Below are 22394 nucleotides of genomic sequence, written 5' to 3' on the forward strand. Positions count from 1 at the left end.
TATACGCCTAATATGTTACTTTTCCAAGACTGTTCCAAAAAAACTGTAACATGTATTTTGGATATGTTTTAAGTTTTGACTAATTTTAATTAATTAATTAATATTTTAATAAAAACTGAAGCTTCCTTTTCAAACGTGATATAACATAAAACAAATTGGCATTTAAATATTTTGCATTTGTTTCTTTGTTTAAACTTTATAGCACTTTAAAATTTGTTCTAGACACTGCCCGAAATGAACTGTAAGCCACTGTATATGTATAAAATATACCCATATCTTGTCATTAAAGAACAATTTTAGGCTCAAAATATATTCAATAATGAAACTGATAAAATCAAAATATATTTTTAGGATAAGCAATGAAAATTATGGTGCAATCAACAATTTAGAAGTATACTTTTAGGATGCAATTTTAGGAGAAAATCAAAATAATAACATATATTTTTAGGGTGAACAATTAAAAATATGGAACGATTAAAAGTTCAGAAGCATACTTTCAAGATTGATCGTATTTCTAGGACAATTTAAGAAAAAGAATTGTTCTAATTCGGCGAAATGCTTTGATATTTTATATGGATATGGTGCATTAGAATAGCAGGGAGCAACTCTGCTAAGCTGCATTCAAGGATTATGGGTTCATCTAAGAAACTGGAGTCGAAATCGCAAAATCCTTTTTTTCTCAGAAACTACAAAGACGATTTGGATAGCTTTTGACCAGGTTTTTAATTCAGCCGTTTGAACTTAACTTTTATATCCGTGCAGATCACATGGACCACTTCCCCTACGCTTTTGGAGGTATAAGAAAAACATCCATTTTCTGCTCTCTTCTTGCTTTATTTTATCAAGTACAATATTTGCTTAAAATTTATATCAAGGATATCCCAAGTCTCACAAACATCCCTACGATAAATTTTAAACAGACAGTTATAAAACTGACTTTTAATTAAAAAATTATTTGTAACGAATATCAAATTATTGCTTGGAAACGATTTATGCGAATACATATCGAATAAGACGCAAGTATTTCAACAACGGATGGAATACAATGTATGAAGGTAAATGTGGGAAGAGCACCACAATACTGACAGTATTGAGAAAACAAAAATACATAATTAACAAAACGGAAAAACATAATAAACGAGCTGATACAAATAAGTTGATTACTTATATATTTTGTGGGGTCGTGGAAATTATCCTTCCTCTTCTTCGCCATCAATGATTGACTTGAAGCTGAAGGGCTGGAAGACATAGCCCATACCCTCGTAGAACTTGCTCATGAACTCCACCCAGTGCAGACGCAGCGTGTGCAGGAAGGCGGACAGACCCTCCATCATGACCAAAATTGCCAGAGTGAACAAGCACCATGCGCCGAAAATGACGTACAGTGCAATGGCGCCGGTATAGGGAGACATCTTAAGACCCAGCGACAGCACCATGTTCCACAACACCTCGGACAGTTCTGCGAGCAGCAAGAAACGAGCACATTACAATCAAGTTTCAAAATAACAATTTACAGATTTACTTACGAGCATGAGCCAAGGACAGAGCCCACAATCGCAGATACGAAGCTGTATGCGAGATGGTACTGAGTACATATTCGATGGTGTGAATGCCTTGATGAATGTAAATTTCGCTCATGGGTTCATCGTCATGGCCGTGAGCACCACCTGCACCTTCCTCGTTTTCAGAAGATCCAGTGGGCAATGGCGTCTCTCCCTCGGCCAGTTCCATGTTGCCTGTCAACTCGCCATTGTGCTTGACCTGCCCAAGAATTGAACATCAATAAAAAATAATAAAAATCTACTTTAAGCAAAGAACATATGACGACGACTTACATGTGCGACAGTCTTGCGACGAGTGGCTAAAATATACAGCGGCTTGCCCAGCAGCATCCAAGGAATGCAAATTAGACCAATGATGACAAAGGTCTTTTGTAGCTCAGGCTGCGATTCGAACATGTACTCATTACAATTAGGAAATGGCGGCGTTCTCTTAAACAACATCATATTGATGAACATGATTAGCACGGATGGAGCACATGCAGGTGTATCGGGCGTGAAATCGGTGTAAGGATTGTATTTGAACCATTTGAAGAACCTGCAATTAACGAATACAAATATGGGATAATAGATAAGATATTAAGCGGCCTTATATGATGATAGCTTACATCATGAACACCATGTAGCCGAAGAGCAGCAGCAGGAACAGGACTTGTGGCACAAACTCCAAGAATATGGATGAGTAGCGCTTGAAATGTACAAAGTTGCAGACGGACATGCAAACACCAAAGATCATGTGCAGCACACCGACAATGATGGACAGCTTCATCTTAAAACTGTTGAGAAAGATGATCTTGTTGTCGGCCAGCTGCCAGACGGGATCCAAGCCAAGAGGGTAGACACCTATGGCGGTTGTATTTGGATCCAACTGTAGATGTTCATTGGCAAGAACGGTGGAAGTGTTGTATTGATTTTTCCAATTAGAGCCAAATATATTCATGGACTTTGAGAAGACATCGTTATAGATGAAGCCCGTGTAGCATGAGAACAGACCCATAAGCAGAATGATGTAGCGGCCGCCAAAGAAGATGTTCCAGATCTCACCACCATTCTTGATGCGCGCCAATTTCTGCTCGCTGACCACCATCCAGCCGCCGAACAACAACAGGATCAGACCATGGCCCAAATCGCCGAACATTACGGCGAAGAGGAAGGGGAATGTAATGCAAGTATATAATGCCGGATTGCACTCGCGATACGAGGCAATGCCATAGGAGTCGATCAGGTTCTGGAAGCCGCGTGTGAACTTGTTGGTCCGATTGAAGGTTGGCGGCATTTCGTTCGTATCGATGACGTTAATGAATGACGGAATTGTGCTGCCGACAGCAGCGGAGCCATCGGACAATGCCTTCTGCACAATAGGCAGATCCTTGGTGGGCACCCAGCATTCGCCGATGAGGCACTTCTTGGTCACATCCATGTTGAACAGATTGAGCGTATGATAGATGGCTTTCATCTTCTTGACCATGATCGACCACGAGGGCAAATTCTTGGAGACAGTGGCCAGCACACGACTACGATGATCCTCGGTCTGGCTGAGCACCAGCTTCAGATCCTCAAGGCGTGTGCGCACATTCTTGACCATCTCCTCACGCTCATTGTGCGAACTGGGGCACGGATAGAGCGAAGCGTGGAAGCCGGTGCAGACTTTCTTGATGCGATTCTTCAGCTGCTCGCCCTGGAAGAAGGCCACAAAGACGGTCTTATAGATGGGATGGCCAGTGGCTGGATCGTTCAGGGGTTCATCCAAGTCGGAGCGTCTGAGGAACACATTGCCACGCGAGATGCGCCACAGCATGCGCTCAAAGGCAAAGACACGCTCGCGATTGATAACACCTGCCACGAATCCCAGGCGTCCACGATGCTGAGCAGTGGCCTCATCGATGACACCGCCGGGGCGATTGGTTGAGTCCAGATTGAGCACCTCCTGGTCGGAGAAGAAGCCCTGTGTGTTCTCCAACACCTTGCGCAGCTCCGTCAATTCCATATAATTGGACTTCATGTTCACCTCGTTCTGTGCGAGCTCAATCATTTCCGTTTCGGTCTTTTCCAGATGCGCCTCCAGATCGATGATCTCGCGTGGATTGGGCGCACGCGGAATGTCATCCTGGATATCGGGCAGCGCAATGCCGTCCTTCTTAATCTCCGTCTCGATGTAGCGTATCTTGCGCTCCAGCTCATCGCAGCGACGCACCTCCGTCACGAACTTACGTTGGAAGGCGTTCACATTGCTGTTCAGCTGTGTGGAGGAATGCCCATAAGGGATATTAACGATGACGACGACTTTCACTATTGAATTTAGTCAGTTTTGTGGACACACTTACATCGCGAAATTGCACACAGCCGGTTTCGCCCAGCTCCGAGACAGAGGTGTATGCGGCCTCTGGTTGTATAAACACCTGGCATAATGCCATTTGCTCACTGCGGAACATATCCCCCATCTTGGCGACTCTTCACGTTCCCGCTCCCTGCAAGAAAGACAGAAAGAAAGCATACATATATAGTGGGGGATTAGTTGGAACATTCCGCAGACATGCAATTAAAATTCAAAAAAATAAGAAAAACTCAACTGCCACAGAACGAAGACGTCGTCGCCTGGCAAGTGATTTGAATTGGTTTTGTTATTTGTTTGTGTTTTGACCCAACCACGACAGCCAACGGCTTCTTTTGTCTAGCATATCGTATACGATATATACGATATATCTGTCTATATCTACATATGTAAACATATGTGCATATATAAATCTACAGAGAAGCATATGTTGCATGTGTCGCCTTGCCAGCCATCACATTTAGTCAGCCATTTTTGTTGGCGCCGCTGTTTTCGAAAAGCAAATCTGTTTTGTATTTATCTGCACAGAATTACTGATTCAAGTATTAATTCTTCTCTCAATTTGTTTATCAATCTTCTATCTTTCTTTTATTTTTTTGTAGTGGAATATGTTGTAAAGGAATTACGGCTGTCCCTTGAAAATTAGAAAGATTTGGTTCTAGAGTTCATTATTATTTCTGGAGGTGTAATTCTAAGATTAAAAAAAAAAACATTGTCAAATGCACTAAAATTTCATACTCAATGCGCTTAACTTTGAGTTTAAACTCAATATTTTATATATATAAACAGAAATGTTAGATTTTATACGCAAAGCAGAGCGTATATTTCTGAGCAATTGTGTAAAATGTGTATACAAAGGTAGATTTACGATAATATTCTAAGAAAACCAAACATTTTCAGTATATATTTCCTTGCTTTATTAACTTGGAAACTATGAGCCACATGTTTCCTATTTTTGAAATGAATTTTACAGAATAGAATTATGGAAATGTGTATTGTATATATACAATTATGGGTTACATTACACTGAAAATCTCGAAACTTACCACGCCAATGTAATAATTCAAGGCGCACTCAGAGGGGAAGCACAGGTAGAGTTAATTAAACAAATTGACTGACAATTGTGACAAAACATAAGAGTACATGTTATGGCTAAGCCTTGTCAAAATCGAAGGCACTTAGCTAATGCGTATGATGAATGTTTTTGATTTAATTAAAGCGCGAAAATCAAACCTGCTCGCACTGCACTCGAGGCGCCTGTTGGGAGTGGAAATGTGGGTGGTGTCTGTTTTAGCTGAATAAAGAACTATATATATATATATATATTTATATATATGTACATGGAATTGTAAACACAGACAGACGGGGACGCGCCAAGGTTCATTGTGACATCATCAGTCTCGAAACAGTCAACGACACGGGACACGGGACGAGAGCCCGACACGTCGCCCATTATCGAACTTTAATGGCCTGGCCAGGAATTAGCTTTAGCTATACACACACACACACATACACGCGCGCGCATGCAAATTTGTGTACACGTATATAGACATCGGAATGAATGATAAATGTTCATGTGTACACACATATGTATATATGCTGAATACATTTAACTAGTTGTGAACTTGTGTCTTCTTTTGTTGTTTTATGTGTGCATAAAGTTTACGCCGCCGCTCTTGGCTGGTGGCCAAAAACATAGCAAACCGAAGCAGATACCGCGGCGAGGACCAATATGCTAATCAAGCTATACACACACACATACATATGTAGCATATATACCCACATACATGCATATATATGGAAGCCCTTTTAAATTGGAACACAATTGCCACTGCCGACTTCTTTATCGCGCCTGTTGCTCACAATGCCCACATAATGATTGCCGTAGTGCTGAGTGTTTATTTTTTTATTTGTCACCCGATTTGACTGAACCGTTTGGTTTTTTACAGTTTTTAGTTTATCTGAAGCACGTCTATATATAGAGCGGTGCAGTAAAATAATACAAGTTTTATGAGCATTGCACTATTATCGTTGACTTTATTTAGTTGGTGATTTCATTAGGAACAGTTTGTTTCTTTCAAGTTGATACGCTCTGCAAATAAGAGTGTCCATTTATTTACTTATTCATTAATCAATATTTGACAGTGGATTTTTCTGTACTAGAGCTAAGGCTTGTCATTTTATCAGACTGTAAGTCAATATAAGCAATGAAATAAAAATAAAATACACTTCACTCTATCGCTTACTTATAAATTACACATTTATTGTATATATTTAAAAGTGTGTATGTATTCTAATATGAGACATGAATCAATAAGGGACAATACTCATAAATTATTAACAAGTATTTTGCTAGTTAATATCACCATCAACTTGTTGAAGTTAAGCAACACTGCATATTTTTGCATGCATGTGCGAATTCTTTTAGTCAGCACTGCCAGCAAGTCTAAAAGCAACACCAACAAACACACACATACACACACTGACTCACAGTGGCATATCGTTTTTAATGAAGCTGCAATTAATTTGAAACGTTTCCAGGCTGAGCTGCAAACACGATATGCATTTTCAAGTCAATAAATAAAAACTGAACACACACATCTGCACAAACAGCCGACGTTGCATTGCTTGTATGTTTGTATGCGAGTATTGTATTTCGATACTAACCACAAAAAAAATACAAATACAAATAGTTTTCAGTTTCCAAACACGAACAAAAAACAAACGCCGGACCAACTGCAAACCAGTTCAACTTCAAAACAACTAAACTAAAACACACCGTTGCCGTCGCTCTCTGTCGCCTGCCTGCCAGCGAGGGGCTTTTGCCGTTTGCTTTTCGCTGGTCATTTTCGTTAACAAGTCTGACTGGACGTGGAATGTGTGGGAGTTGTTTTTGGTCTCTGTGTCTCTCTATTTGCCTTTGCAATAATACATACGCATATAGAATATATACGCGTGTGTGTGTGTGTGCCTACACGCAAGAAGCGGGTGAGTCTTAATTACATTTTAACGAAGCCAACAACTCGTGTTTAACGCCAATGACTTTGACGTCCCCCATTCACGCACGCATATGCTAGTCGCAGTTAATATCGCTACGGCAACAACAGAGTTTCGTTAAAACTTTTTTATGATTTGTTTTGTTTTTGCTTCTACTTCTCTCACGTGCTCTCGCGCTCGCTCTCTTGTGCGCTCACTGGAATACATGTGTGTATGCGTGCGAAGTTTTATTTGACTATACGTTTTTTTTTTTGCTATTTCCTGCTGGTTTGTCATTCTTCATAACTACCGTTGGAGAGATCACTTTCGTATGCTTGCATTAAAATTTAAAAACTGACTATAGTCTGTGCAAGTGATAAGAAAACATGATAAGGTAGGTAAAAAATTAAGAGACTTATTGAACTGACACATAAGCCCCGCCCCGGCGTTGATAACTGTAGCTGCAAAGTTACATAAGTGGGACCTACAACTACTCGAGTGCTTGGCAAGCGTTTAATCCGCTAAAAAAAATATTCTAATACCTACTTCAAATATCTAGAGTCTAGACTTTAAGAGGCTTTCACACACACAAAAATTATATACAAAACGAACCGGAATTTTTCTAATCAAAATTTGATTGATTGAGGTGCTCGTGAAAATTTTATGATCTCCACTCATAAATCACAATTCAATTGAAATTTATTGATATTCCCTTACCAATTAATAGCTACTTAACACTATTAAGGAGAAATAAAAAAGACTGAACGAGCTTTCCCAAGGGTGTAGCCCCCAGGCTACGCTCTTGCTTAATGCAAAGATGTTCTGAGAGATGTAAGAAGAGCAGATCACATGATGTGCGAGTTGCATAAAACTCAGCTCAACTCGACGTAACTCGAGAGACAGAGATACACAGATACACAAACACAACGATCTATATATGTAGATACTCTCTGTCTCTCTCCCGCCACCAGCGGGCGTCGTCAGCTGGTTATTTGTCAATAGTCTTATGATCGCTTAACTGGAGGCTGTTCAGCGGAATCACGTGTGCTGAATTTTCATAATTGTACAGAAAAAATGTCTCCTTATTCGTATAGTTTATTTATTTGCAAGCAGCAGATCACCTTGAAGTCAAACACATACATACATATACATATAAATATATATAATTATTTTGAACTGTCGCTTTTATCTAAGTTTATTGCTTTGTTTCTACATTTTTCGCTTGTTTGTTTTTCTATTTCTCTTGCTTACCTTGTTTCAGTCGGATTTTTACACAATAAACTTTAAAGACTCGACAAGCGTACGTGCGGTAAATTTAGAACTTGTTTTGCCCGTAGTTGCGCCTGTGTAGAATATAAGAATGAAATGATCTCGACGGAGCCACAAAAAGCACACACGTCTGGCCAACACCAGCGTTCACTTGCTTGTGATGTTAAGCATTTAACTGATGCAAGCGGCAAGCCAAACGGGACTGCTCTCTTACTCTCTCGCTCTCTCAGCCGCGAAGCGTGCTAAATATGCATATGCGTAGGCTTGTGTGTGTGTAGCATGTACAATGTGTGTGATCAATTTTTTTCTCTTATCACAAATCGAAATACAAAAGTCCAAGCCCCCAAGTGCTCTGTATATATATTTTAAATATATATATGTATATATATACGACGGTTTTCAAAAGACACTATCAATTATAATTAACAATGCTTCAAAATAGTAATTCCCTGGATTTGATAAGCCAGTTGATATTGATTACGTTTTGTTTGGATTCTGTCAGCAATTTATAAGTGCGCTAAAATTATAGTCGCTCCCAAAATAAATGCTGGTCTTGGCAACAAAATACGTTAGTTTTAAACATTTAGCATACAAATACATTTATGTATATGTACCAGGGCTGGCCTATGAATCAGCTGTGGAGGTGGTATGCCGATAACTTACGCTGGCTAATCGATTAGTTTTATTTTTTGTTTACAGCTGTTCAATTAAAGAACAAAAGAGATTTTTTTTTAGCTTATTTAGAAAAGTTTGAAGCCTTAACATGTCCTACGGAGGATATACTCAACTGCCCAGCGGCAGCATCGATCATGAGCACCGCCAGCAACAGGTTGTGGCCAACACATACGATGTGCTCCAGCGCACGAGTGAAAGTATTCAGCGATCACAGCAAGTCGCAATTGAGACTGAAACCATTGGAACCGGGGTAAATACTGAATGCTTTTGACTTTATCATCATCATAACTAATTTTCATGCAAATTCAATGCAGGTACTCGGCGAACTGGGGGAGCAACGGGAATCGTTGTTGCGCACCACACGGCGACTGGAAGACGCCGATCAGGAATTGTCGAAATCGCGGATTATCATACGCAAGCTCAGCCGTGAAGTGCTCTACAACAAGATTGTTTTGATCTTAATCATTATACTGGAGGTGGCCATCCTCATTGGCCTCCTAGTGCTGAAGTTTGCACATCTGTAAATTCCAAAGATATCCTGTATTTGTATTGAATATGGACTTTTATTTAGTATATCTCTGTTTTGCATCTAACAATTCTAGGTTAAGAACATGCCTCAGACATGTAGGATATTGTGTTGTAAATGGTACATATATATAATCGATATTAATAAAACACAGCTAAAAATTATGGAGATTCTCTCAGCCCCTTATCTACACACACATGTAGTAATAACAATCATAATATAGTCGTATATATATATATATATGCATTTCGGGATTATTTGGCATGAGGCAAATTGCATGCTATGGATAAAGAACGAAATACTTGATATACAATGGTTATTTGCTTTTTAAGTAAATACACGCGTTTTAATTGTGATGGTGAATCAACAAAGCGCTGATAATGTTTTCGAGAGATATTCGCTTTTATGTGCAGCATGGGAGCATCTTATTGTTTTTTTCTTGACTGCATAGCAGCTCGACGTTTGAGTAATTTTCAATTATCCTTTGGCAGCACGATGGACCAGCCAAAGACGCGTCGATCAAAGCCGCAGGAGAATAGGTCACAATTCAGGAGTGGCTCCTCCGCCCAGGCGACCGATGAAACCATGCGACGATGTCCCTGGCGACTCGTACGCGGCAAACGCGCCACCCGCTGTCCATTCAAATCGAACAGGCGAATCTGTCGGTTGTCGTGCGGTATGGCAATAATGCCTCCACTCGACACGGCCAGGCGATTAACAGATGAATCGGTCCGGATAGTGGCCAGGGCTGAGCGCATGTTGCGTAATTCCCACACTTTGATGGTGCGATCATCTGAGCCTGAGACGACCTTATCGTCGCGTGCAAAGACGCTGGAGGTCACAGTTTCTGTATGTCCCTGGAAGACGGACACGGCAGGTATCGAATCGCGGAAGTCCCACAAGCGGAAGGTGGTGTCTCGGGAAGCGGTCACAACTAGACGCTGCGCTGGATGTGCGGATACATGCGTGAGCTCATGATCGTGGCCGGTCAGCGGTTGCAGCGGCTGTGCCGTCTCCACATCCCAAAGGATCGCAGTGCGATCCCAACTGCCGGTGATAATCTGATCCATGCTCGACAGCCAATCGGCAGCGACCACAACAGAGAGATGGCCACCCGGGCCAGTGAACTCACAAAGAGGCGTGCGCAACGTGTCCACACGATCGCGATCCTCCAACTGGCCGTCGCTGTCATCGAGCTCCTCCTCGGAAGAGTGCCCCTTCCTAAAAAAAAAGGATTTCAATTAATGATTTATTATAATTTTGGTGTTTTTTTTTTTTGTGTCTCACTTGGCCACCTCCCAGTTGACTGCCGCCTGCCAGATGTGTGCGGTGCCATCGCCACTGCCCGTCAGCACTAGATCTCGATGCTGATGGAACTTGATGGAGTTTACGGAACCAACGTGTCCTTGATACTGCAACAGGCAGCGTGCACTCTCTATGCCCCAAATGCAAGCGGTATGATCAGCGGATGCTGTACCAATAATTGGTTGGCCCGTCTTGGCGGCCACCTGCCATATGCCATCCTTGTGACCGCCAAATTCACGTACCACCGTACTGACCACCGTCTGGGCCTTGAAGCTGGACACAATGCGACTGGTCTGCGCCTTAATTTTGTTGCTCGCCTTCACTTTGCTGCCGGTGGCGCTGCTCAGCTTCGCTTTGAGACTCTTGTGGGTGCTGGAGGCGGCTGCCAGCAGGCTAGCACCGATTTCGTCGCCAGCCCCCAACGGTGCCAATGGCGTTGCCGGTGTGGCTGCCAAGGAGGCGCCACCACTGCCGGATAGGACGACGTTGCTAGCAACGCCAGCCGCTGCCGAGCGTTGTGTGTCATGTGGAGTGAGCGAGTCTTTGCTATTGGCGATGGCATTTTCCAGCTTATCTTGCACTACATCGCATAAAAAAGGCAAATAAAAGTTGTTTTTTTTATACAATTTTCACAGTTTTCTACTTACGATTTTGGTTTTCCAAGTAGAGTTGATCGAACTCCTTTTCGATCTGGGCGAAGAGGTAGTGGAGGCGGGCACGATAGGATGCATCCTCCGGTATTATGTCCTCGGTGAGACTTGTTAGCCGTGATTTGTTGCCTGTTGTTGTTGCTGTTGTTGTCGACTTCATTCTGATGTTGTTGTTGTTGTGTTTTTGTTGTGCTTCGTGTGTATTTATTACTTCTCGTCTGGCAATTTATTTCTGACTACCGCGACCGTGCGTTTCCCGTCACCAGTGTTCTGGTAAACAATCCAATTAGTGTCCACTTTTAATAGCAGCTAGTCGACCTTTATTGATTAAATCCCATTATAAGTATCTGTTTCTGTTCTGCATGCATATTTTTCTACCTTTTTCTATTTTTTTGTTTTGCAGTGTTGCAAAGCATTTGTTTGCGAAATGCAATCTTTTACCACACTTCGAAAAACAGCTGATTGAAAACATTAGGTAAAATCCAGCTGACTTTATTAACCGATATGTATGGCAGATCTGTCACAAAACACCCAGTTACTGTATTAATCTGTATTTTTGTGAATTGAAATAATATTACAACAGGTTAATAGAATTTAAATTTGTTAAATTGGTTTCCTTAAGCATGGTCGCAGCCAAAATATTAAACTTTTAAATTTACTACACATTTATGTCGCGTTCTTACATATTTGTTGCCAGAGTACAGCAAGAAAATAAACAAATAAGGTATGCTGAAGTTCAGCTGATATACGTATACCAGAAAAATAGAACACGCATAAGGGTTAAAGTTTGTATTTATGTGGCATTCTTGGACACATAGCTTACGCTGACTGACACAACAAAAAAACATTAAAAAGAATAAACTGCAAAACTCTTAGTAAGCATTCACAGATATTCCACAAATCACCTAAGATGCGCAAAACATGGGTAAAACGCGAGAATATTTACTTCAAGCCATTCTACAAGGACAAATCAAAAATGTTTATGCTGTTAATATTTTTGGTTGGAATCTCTTTCATTGTCTATCAGGTTTGTAAACAAATCCATGGCTTCTGTGCGTTAATAAATAAATATAAAATTATGTTTGTGTTTAAATAAATAATAGGCCTTCTCGTTGAATCAGCTGCCCAGCGTGCAGCAGTTGAGACGCAAGCACAAACAAATGATGCAGTCCCTGGGGAGCAAACAGCTTGATGTGGATGACTTTGCCGGAGGAGGCAACGCAGCAGTTGCCGGAGGCGGGGCCGATTATGCTGTGCCCGCAACCCAAGATGCCGACTCGATTAAGATAATACGGTACGGAATACAACAAAAACATTTTATTTATGTGAACACAATAATATTGGCCACGTTAACTATATTTAGGGGCATACGTCTATTTGACTATGATTCATACAAGCCAAATTATAAAGGTATGTTTAAGTGCCTGGATGGTAGCAAAGAGATTCCATTCAAGTATCTCAACGACAACTACTGTGACTGTGATGGCGATGGCAGCGATGAGCCAAGCACAAATGCCTGCGCCATTGGGCGCTTCTATTGCAAATACCAAAAAAGACATATCACGGGTCGTGGCTTGGATGTCTGGGTTTGGACGTCGCGGGTGAACGACAACGTTTGTGATTGCTGCGATGGCAGCGACGAGTGGACGACTAATGTCAAGTGCCAAAATAGGTGTGCGTAGTTTTGGGATTAGCAAACTTGGCAGATCTCCAATATGGACTATATAGATACCGATATATCTATCTCAATCGCATCTCAAAGATTAAACCATTCGATTTAGATAGTAAGCCGCATCACAGGACATATTTTTTGTAGAAATTTTTTTGTAATAATACTGTAATTTATTAATATGAAAACAACAAAAGATAGGAATTAAATTTAAGTAGATTAATTAGATCGAATAAAAATACGTAAGCAACGCGAATTTGACACTCTGTGTAAAGAAGAAACATGCGAAAGTTTTTGTCAAATATTGAAAAACAAAAGAAACTGAAAGCATATATATAAAATTGTACACCTTGTTCCAGAAATAAGTCGGAACATATAACTTGTTAATGCACAGTTTGCTGGTCAAGTTTTAACCCCCCCATTTTAAGCTGATAACCGCACGCCGGATTATGCTTAATTTCTTTTATTACTACATTTGCATAAATCAGAAGAATGTTTTACATAGAACCCTATTTTCTAATGACAACATTATCATTTAATGTCTTCAAATTTGGTTTAAAATTCGCAGCATATATATATATATTTTGTTTTTAAGCTTTACTGACAATTTTTAACTGCAAATTTTACAAAGGTACGAAATGGTTGTTATTCGATTATAAGCAATAATATAAGTATTAAATCACTTTGCACGTATGTATTTCTTTGAAACATACGATAAGTTTAGTCTGCTGTCTGCTGCATTTATCTGTTTTATAAGTGATGATAGGTGTGGATTTAGTGGTTGTATTAAGGAACGTGTTTGTAATGTAAAATTTGTCATTGTTTTTTTTTTTATTATTTTCATTGAGATGGGCTACTTAGAATTTCGCAGTACATGATGAACTACGTACACAATACATAGAGCAAAAATAGTTTTTGTAATCTTACAAAATTCATTAAATAAAGTACAATAAAGGCATTACTATAAGGGGTTTCCTTTTGTTTTTGTAAGCTTAAATGTTGTAAGTTTTGGAGCTTAAATTATGCTTACTTAACGCTAAGTAATACTTAATCAGAGTTTTTGTTTTGCTTTCTATATTGAATATTGTTTGGATACTTGCGGCTCTATGTTTGTGTGGATAAATTGTTAGTTTGATATAAATTCTTTGATCGAAACGTTCCTATTAACGTCGGTAGATCAATTTACGCGTATACATTTTAAATAGATGGAAGTTAAAAGATTACATAGGCAAAACTAAAAAAAAAAAAATGTTATGTATTATTGCACTGATGAGATTTTTTGCTTTAGATTTAGCCAATCAAAGATAGTTTAAAGATGGGATATGTATATAAGGACAACAAAATAAAATAAATAAATAGTCTGGACGTCAAAATATAAATTAATGAAAAATATACAATTAGAATCTGTTTCAGCACAATTGACACGACTTTTGAACCTAAACCTTAGCTTTACATAGAATATGTATAAAAAGAGAGTTGAGTAGGGGAGCTTAAGCTACTCTTAAACAAAATACGGTTGCATAAAATGTATGTATAAGTAATTTATAATTAGGTGTACAAGTCTAACGGCAAAGCGTATAATACAATTTTTGCAGTTTGCGTTTCGAGCGACAGTGATGATGGTTGTGTGATTGATTTGGCTCGTGGTGATGGTGATGGTGGTGGTGGCGATGGTGATGTCTGTGAGTGTGCTTGTGTGAATTTGAATGTGAATGGTTGGTTGTTGGTTCCGGCGGTTGCTGTGGTTCCTCCAAGTTCTGCTGTTGCTCATGGTGAGGTGGTGTTAAACTGTCTTGTTGATGTTGCTGCTGTTGCTGTTGTGGTTGCTGCCGTTCTGGTTGTTGCTGTTCTGGTTGCTGCTGTTCTTCTGGTTGTTGCATATGGCTTTGATGATTATTATTTACAAGGCTCGCCGTTGCAGCCGCAGCCGAGGTCGATGCATCAGTAAGGGCCACCGCTGATGATATCAATAATGCGGCCAAGCGAGATGAATCCGACGTCGATGCGGCCACATCTGTGGAAAGGAGCAGTTTTTGCCTCTGGCGCAACTGCTGCAGCTGCAATCGCTTAGCTGCGGCGGCGCCTTTGCGCATCGCATGCAAACGCCGCCTGTGATGATGGGGATGCAATTGAAGCTGTCACTTTGCCTCCTCGCTGGCATCCAGCAGACTGTTGCTAATACTGCCAGCGCCATTGTTGGTAGCCACAATGGGCAGCTCATTGCCAGCCGGCTGCTGCAGTTGCTGCTGTTGATTGAGTGAATGGACATGCTGGCAGAAGGCTTGCAGCACTTCAAAGTGCGTCATCAGATTCGCCGGCTGGTTATCGTAGTGCAGATGTCGTGTAATTGGCGCATTCAAACGCCGCAACATTTCCGTGAAAAGCTTCTCCTCCTTGCGTATCCAGGGCCGCCGATCATCCTGCACTTGATACGGTGTGAGGTGCACATGTATGTTCATGCCTAAACAAATAGATTAAAACAATTAATATGAATAACAAATAAAAATAATTGAAATTAAGAGAACGCACCCATTCGCGTGAGCGTCTCGAGCAAACTTCGTGATGTTATCCATGTGTTCTTCTGGCCACCGTGCCCGCCGTCCAACCAGTACATATCTGTTATGCGCGAGAGCAACCGGCACATGCTGCTGTCGTCCGGCGTCAGCGTTTTCAGATAATGAAACTCATAGATAAACTGCAAGAAAAGAACAAAATGCACATATGACACATTTTAGATACAAAACCCTGCTGACGGCAGACGAGCAGTGAGCCAAAAATGTTGTTAGCGATTTTTACACCAAATGTGACTCACTTGATTGAGCACGACGCAGCCCTTGCTAAAGCCAATCAGCACCAGTTTGGACTTGTCCAGATTGAGATTCTCGCGCCACCACAACGGATTGTTCTCGGATGTGGGCGTTGTCGGTCGCGGCTGCAGCGGTTGCGTTTGCAATGACGACTGCAACGCAGCACAATCGATGCTACTGTTTATATTGTTGTAGTGTTCCACATTGTTCGCTGGCGCTGATACTGTTGCCTTTGCGGCTATTTGCTGCTGCAGTTGATTGTTCAGCTCCTGATGGCTATTAGTGGTTGCGTCTTTGTTGTTGCCATTGTTCACGGTGTCGGCAGCAGGTGTTGTGTTATTTGTGGTTGTACCCGTTGCCGTGAGGCCAGCGGAGATTATGGGAAAGATCACTGCACCATCTGCATCAACTGTAACATTCTCCTGCACCTGCAATATATCTATATCCATCTCCTGACTGCTGTCATTTACCGCCGCTGAGGATGGGCCAGTGTCTGAGTTAACCGTGGCATTGGAGAGCGTTAACGCTGCGGCGGCTGCAGCAGCCGCAACGGCAGCAGCTGCTGCCGCTGCCTGTGCCGCCTGATCAAGTATTTCATTCTCGGGTATGGAGATCAGGCGTTGCGATAGATTCTGTAGCAGTCTATATAGGCGATCAAATTTTGAGTTAATTTGTGAAAAACACATATTAGAAACGTTCATTGATTCAACTTACTTTTCTAAATGTTGCAGCGCATGGTTCATAGGCGTGTGATCTGGCACACCAGCGTTATTACCACGCACGAAATTGTCGAAGCAGCTGAAGGTCTTGAATTCCATGCTAAGTAAATAAAAACAAAACATCAAAATAACAATGTAATTTCATATTGAATGGGTTACTTACCGAACCGGCCGTATGACTATAATGTGGGATCGCGGAAAGGCTTCACGCAGCAGTATCGCAGAGTTCTCTAGATTGTATTTCATGTAGCCGCGACTGTCTCTGTTCGTTTCCATGCTCTCCGGAAAGTCCTGCACATCGCCACCAAAATAAATGATCGCCTTCGAGTCGTCAACATGCTGGGACTGTTGCCGCACTATTGGCGGACAATAGACAATATCGTTGGCGCGATTCTGGAATCCGGCCACGGAGAAAATTCGAAATGGTCCGGCCGAAGTGCTTGGCGTGCATAAACGCTCCCCGCTGCTGCCGCCAAGCATGCCCTCGAAGTTTCGTATCCGCTCTTGCAGTTGCAGAAATTGATCAATGGTGAGCTGCAGATATGGGAGTTGTTGGCATCGATTATATACGATCCCAAAAGCGACACAGCAATGAAAATGTGATACAAATACACACGCACACAATACACACACACACACGCACACGCACACACACAGACACAGACATCCACACACACACACACACTCAGACGAACATTCGGTATTAGTAATAATCATTTTCATAGACATCGCGAGGATCCCCACAGCAGCCAACGAAACGAAGACGCGTATCCTCCACACACAGTTTGGCGTCCTCCTTCATCTCCTTGAGCTTGACTCTGACCTCTTCGCGCATCAGATTGCGACACATGGCCACCAGGCCCATGCCCAGCAGCATGTATATAAAGTTAATGGCTAACTTTGAGTTTTGATCGGTGACACGCTGCAGATCCGGCAACTCATTGGGATCGGCGGCAATATCTTCACGTAGCTTTTGCATCGCCGCATCCACATCGGCAGCAGTGGTCAGCGATGCGCCCGGCACAAAATCACCAAATCCAATTTTACACAGCGACGTCATGCAGAAGTAGAAGCTATTCAAGAAGCTCCATTTCTCCCAATTGGCAAACATGATGGTGCCCGTGAGCACATAGAATATGATCACCCACAGACAGGCGGTCGATGGGACAATGATCTTTTTGCGCAACGTCAGTGCACCCAGACTACCGCCATTCTCCAGGGCCTCCAATCTGGCATCGTAGCTGCGCTCCTGCGTGCAGTCGTGCATCGACCGATACAGAAACTTAAAGGAACGCGCCAGGACACGACCCATATTGAGAAAATAGAGTATATAGAGGGGTATGCCAAAGGTGGCGTAGATAACAGTAAAGCCCTTGCCCCAGGGCGTACGCGGCGCCATATTTCCATAGCCAATCATTGTGATGACAGAGAGGCAGAACATCAGGGCAGCCGGAAAGCTCCAGATCTGTGCCGGACTACGACCCACATAGCCGTTCTTAATGATCACAGCGATTTGCATCTGATATTCACGCAGCACCACATTCGTCTCGTTGACCCACTTGGGCTTATCAATTAGATTATGCTCCTCGGTGATGTTCCACAATCGCTGCGAACAATTCTGTCTCAGTTCGAGCACATGGGCCGCCGTCTTGTCCACATATTCGCGCTCGATGTTCATGAAGGCGAAGGCGCCACAGATCGCATAGAATACGATGAGAGCACCGACGCCCACCTGTGTGCACATGAATGTGACGAAGTTCCTGCAGCAGCGCTTGACGCGCTTACGCGGCTGATTGCTTGTCGTCGTTGAGGAGACGATTGATGCGTCCACGCCCCCGCCCCCGGCACCGCCAGCACCGACGCTCAGCATCTGTGGCGAGCTGCGTTGAAATTTGTTCGACATTGTGTTGCTTTGCTGCTAGAGAGCCGCCAAACAATTACATAGTTATATAATTCGTGGGCACACAAAAACCGATCAATGCTGTTCCAACTTATAGATCAATGTATATATGTGTATATTTTGTATCTTTTCCTGTATGTTAATTGGAATTTTAATGTGGTTTTTCCGATTTTTATATGCACAGCAGACGAACTTTAAAAATCAGCACAAATGCTATAAATAAATCCACGCACTGCTCAGCACAGCATTTGCCGTTAAGTAAGGAGACTCGACCATTTACGACCCGGTGTCGAGCTATATAAGATGCGCACACTGCGGACGCCAAAGAACAACTGTGTGTGTGCTCCAAAAACTATTTTTCTCTTGGGCAGAAATATCAACAAGCCTTTTAACCAAAAACCATGTCGGAAGCGTAGGTGGCGATCCATCGAACATTCAATACTCTTACAACAAGTTTTTCATATACAAAATCTGTTGCTGATCATAGGATGCGATTGACCAAAATATCTTGGAAAACGCACAATAACACAACGTTCGAAAGTTTTGGGAATAGAAACATACTAAATGGATAATGGATATATGTATCTACTTTAAAAGGAAGCCGATTTTACAGTTATTCGAAAATTAGAGAACTCTCAGGAAAAGTGTAGCAACGACAGCACAAGCATACTAAATAGTATGGGATTGAATCAAAATTATTTTGGGATACAACACATAGCAATTTTGTGGTTTTACGATTTATGAACTATAGAATTAAATTAGAACTGCATAGAAAATCAAATAGATGTTTACGTTGTGGCGAGTGTGAGCGGATTTTGGCAGACAGAAAGTCTTGCGGGCGTATGTGATTAATGAATTGAAGAGATAGTAAATCTATACATATTTATATATGTGTGTGTAACGAGACATGTACTATGAAAAATAAGCACAAATTATTTATTTCATTTGAACACGCATATTGTCGGCAGGCAATGCGGCGTCAGGGGCAAAATGTGAGCAATAACAATACGTAAGCAAAACAAAGTGTATGTAAATATAAACAAAGAATAAAAAGCGCGAAAGAGAGCACAAAAAGAAAAAAGCGCCACAGTGTGACTTGACCCAAAACGTACCGTTGCGCAGAGAACAAAACTAAAACAAATTTAAGCACACACATCTTTTTTGGGGGTTTTTTTTGCTGAGAATTTGTTGATAATTTCACTTTCAAAGACGTGTGCATTCCGCAATTGCATAACACACCTCCCTTTTTGCATGCTCTTAAGGGTCGTTCACATTCGGCTTAGCCGGTTAAACCTGTACACACAACAGACAACAGATACACAAGAAGAGGCACAAGATCAATGAGTGCGCAAAAACGGGTCAGTGGCGGTGGCTTTGCGGTAGGCAAGAAGCGTTGCATTACGTGGGCGTCATTTTAAGGGTGCAGTGCAGAGCAAAGGTGGGAGATGCTGCGCTTATGTGGTGTCCCCATGCGCGACATTCGCTCTACTGCTAATGCAGTTTCTGTTCACCAATGACCCTGAAGTTGTCTGAAGGGCCAAGCGCAGCAGCAGCGGCAGCGGCAGCAGCAGCAGCGCAGCAGCAACACCAGCTCTTGAGGGGTGAAATGCGTAGCGAAGAGATGGATTTTTTCAATACACACACTTACGCACACACACACTCATATACACTAGCACTTTGCTCACGCATATACACGCGAGCATACACACACACACACAAACACACGCACACACACATATTTTACAAATTTATGCAAAATTTTCAGCGCACCGCGCGAATTTTGCACGCTGGAACAATTTGCCGCTCTCTATGTACTTACGCCGTTTTTTGTTTTAAGTTGTTGTTATAATTTGCTTATTTAGAAAAATATTCCCGCGTCTTTTGCTGCTATCCCGTTTTCTTTTATCTTTGCGTCTGTATTTTTAATTTCGTATTTTTACATTGATATTTTCACTCAGAGCGAATATGGGCACACAAATCCTGTTAAAAATCCTAAGACTGGGCACTTTGGCGTCTGTGTGGCAGCAAAGCTGCTAGCAAAAATACCATATGCCAAAATACTAAAAAAAATACTGAAATTTGAAGTTCACAGCTCGACTTTATTTTGCCGAAATGGCAACCTTAAAACACTTGTGTCTCATTGTTCTTGAATGTTTGGAGGGAAACGCAAACACCTGCGAATTGCGCATTTTAATCATTTTGTTTATTAAAGGAGGTAAGAAACATTGGGTTCGGTTAGAATCTTGTTGAAATTATGCACGCAGAATATCACATAATCATGTATTTTTAAAATTAACTTAAATATATTTATAATAGGGATGTTCTTCGATTAATAGAAAATATATGGAATGCATTAAATAGGGTGACCCATGAAATAAATGGCCATATCTTCGTAAAAAATTGTCCAATTTCAAATATTAAGGTATTTTCAGAATTGGCTCGATTTTTGAAACAAAACTGCATTAAAATAATTTTACTTCAGACTCATCTCAGAAAGATATTAAGGGATATCCTTCAAAAAATCGAAAATAAATTCAAAACATGAAATAGGGTCGACTTTCCAATAAATGGCCATATCTTCGTCAAAAATTGTCCAATTTCAAATATTAAGGTATTTTTAGAATTAGCTCGATTTATAACACAAAACTGCATTAAAATAATTTGACATCAGACTAAGCTAAGAAGGATATTAAGGGATATTCCTCAATTAATAGAAAATGTATGGAAAGCATTAAATAAGGTCAAACCTTAAATTAATGGCCATATCTTCGTCAAAAATTGTCCAATTTCACATATTAACGTATTTTTAGAATTGGCTCGACTTTTGAAACAAAACTGCATTTAAAAAAATGGACATCAGACTCATCTAAGAAAGATATTAAGGCACATTCTTCGATTAATAGAAAATATATGGAATGCTGAAAATAGGGCCAACCTTTAAATAAATGGCCATATCTTCGTCAAAAATTGTCCAATTTCACATATTAACGTATTTTTAGAATTGGCTCGACTTTTGAAACAAAACTGCATTTAAAAAAATGGACATCAGACTCATCTAAGAAAGATATTAAGGCACATTCTTCGATTAATAGAAAATATATGGAATGCTGAAAATAGGGCCAACCTTTAAATAAATGGCCATATCTTCGTCAAAAATTGTCAAATTTCAAATCGTAAGGTATTTTTAGAATTGGCACGACTTTTGAAACAAAACTGCGTTTAAAAAAATGGACTTTAGACTCATCTAAGAAAGATATTAAGGGATATCCTTCAAAAAATCGAAAATAAATTCAAAACATGAAATAGGGCAAACCTTTAAATAAATGGCCATATCTTCGTCAAAAATTGTCCAATTTCAAATATTAACGTATTTTTAGAATTGGCACGACTTTTGAAACAAAACTGCATTAAAATAATTTGACTTCCTATATTTAAATGCAAAATGGTTTAAAATTTGTTGTATGGATGGAAAAAAGCCCAATTAAATAAAAAATAGTGAGCATAAATTAGTTAAGCCCAACCAAAAATCGTTTGCAGGAGACAATACGCTTAAAATTTGGTCTTTATTGATACAAATAGAGGACTCTGTATTGATTACCTCATAAATTATATTATAATCATTACAGAGTACTCGAAGAAGTAGAGCCGGTCTACAGGGAAAATAGAAAACTTAATTTGGCGCATCATTCAAATATAACACCTAGCATAACACGATGATGATCGATGCATGGAGGTGATAAAACCCAGTCACAGCGACGAAGAGCAAAAAGTCAGAAATTCTTTTGCACATATTCTAATCTGCTTTGGTGATTCGCAAAGGATCTTCAAATTCCTTCGAACTACGCTTAATACTTAATATTACTAAAGAAGTGTAATTTATGATCAAGAAATAAACCCATATCATTTACGACATTCAATATATCAAGTAGAAAATCCTAAAGTAAAACGGAAGACAATGATTAATGTATCAAAGGCATTACTAAAGTCTGTATGCATTTTATACTAAA

At 40.8% G+C, this 22394-nt stretch overlaps 6 protein-coding genes across 8 annotated transcripts; 2 read left to right on the plus strand and 4 right to left on the minus strand.

Annotated features, from left to right (window-relative positions):
* Window positions 1-813: 813 nt before the first annotated feature.
* On the minus strand, window positions 814-8329 carry LOC6563761 (V-type proton ATPase 116 kDa subunit a1). Of its 2 annotated transcripts, none has more exons than XM_001990201.3 (6): window positions 8119-8329; window positions 3884-4027; window positions 2168-3798; window positions 1836-2097; window positions 1527-1761; window positions 814-1459 (listed from the first exon to the last, which is right to left on the minus strand). In XM_001990201.3, exons 2-6 carry the CDS (start codon window positions 3998-4000, stop codon window positions 1191-1193), a joined length of 2514 nt encoding a protein of 837 aa, XP_001990237.1. In that variant the 5' UTR covers window positions 4001-4027; window positions 8119-8329; the 3' UTR covers window positions 814-1190. The 2 variants fall into 2 exon arrangements, with proteins under 2 accessions (XP_001990237.1, XP_032593094.1); XM_032737203.2 differs by lacking the exon at window positions 8119-8329 and adding an exon at window positions 5679-5770.
* LOC6563760 (vesicle transport through interaction with t-SNAREs homolog 1B) lies at window positions 6400-9501 on the plus strand. Of its 2 annotated transcripts, XM_001990200.3 has the most exons (4): window positions 6400-6521; window positions 6585-6879; window positions 8836-9061; window positions 9126-9501. In XM_001990200.3, exons 3-4 carry the CDS (start codon window positions 8900-8902, stop codon window positions 9333-9335), a joined length of 372 nt encoding a protein of 123 aa, XP_001990236.1. In that variant the 5' UTR covers window positions 6400-6521; window positions 6585-6879; window positions 8836-8899; the 3' UTR covers window positions 9336-9501. The 2 variants fall into 2 exon arrangements, with proteins under 2 accessions (XP_001990236.1, XP_043070973.1); XM_043215038.1 differs by lacking the exons at window positions 6400-6521; window positions 6585-6879 and having other exon boundaries at window positions 8795-9061.
* Window positions 9353-11678, minus strand: LOC6563759 (WD repeat-containing protein 37). The gene is made up of 3 exons (XM_001990199.2): window positions 11290-11678; window positions 10625-11222; window positions 9353-10558 (listed from the first exon to the last, which is right to left on the minus strand). The coding sequence occupies exons 1-3, from the start codon at window positions 11450-11452 to the stop codon at window positions 9811-9813; spliced, it is 1509 nt and encodes a 502-aa protein (XP_001990235.1). The 5' UTR covers window positions 11453-11678; the 3' UTR covers window positions 9353-9810.
* Window positions 11679-12113: 435 nt separating this feature from the next.
* LOC6563758 (glucosidase 2 subunit beta) lies at window positions 12114-13508 on the plus strand. Its single transcript, XM_001990198.3, has 3 exons — window positions 12114-12319; window positions 12396-12586; window positions 12656-13508. The coding sequence occupies exons 1-3, from the start codon at window positions 12203-12205 to the stop codon at window positions 12972-12974; spliced, it is 627 nt and encodes a 208-aa protein (XP_001990234.1). The 5' UTR covers window positions 12114-12202; the 3' UTR covers window positions 12975-13508.
* Window positions 13409-17137, minus strand: LOC6563757 (UPF0565 protein C2orf69 homolog). Its single transcript, XM_032737202.1, has 5 exons — window positions 16651-17137; window positions 16483-16587; window positions 15774-16410; window positions 15491-15656; window positions 13409-15422 (listed from the first exon to the last, which is right to left on the minus strand). The coding sequence occupies exons 1-5, from the start codon at window positions 16965-16967 to the stop codon at window positions 15100-15102; spliced, it is 1548 nt and encodes a 515-aa protein (XP_032593093.1). The 5' UTR covers window positions 16968-17137; the 3' UTR covers window positions 13409-15099.
* A 21-nt stretch (window positions 17138-17158) lies between these two features.
* On the minus strand, window positions 17159-18842 carry LOC6563756 (potassium channel subfamily K member 9). Its single transcript, XM_001990196.3, has one exon. The coding sequence runs from the start codon at window positions 18388-18390 to the stop codon at window positions 17191-17193; it is 1200 nt and encodes a 399-aa protein (XP_001990232.1). The 5' UTR covers window positions 18391-18842; the 3' UTR covers window positions 17159-17190.
* Between the last annotated feature and the right edge of the window lie 3552 nt (window positions 18843-22394).

Source organism: Drosophila grimshawi, unplaced genomic scaffold (genome assembly GCF_018153295.1).
Source record: "Drosophila grimshawi isolate 15287-2541.00 unplaced genomic scaffold, ASM1815329v1 contig_311, whole genome shotgun sequence".
NCBI lineage: Eukaryota > Metazoa > Arthropoda > Insecta > Diptera > Drosophilidae > Drosophila > Drosophila grimshawi.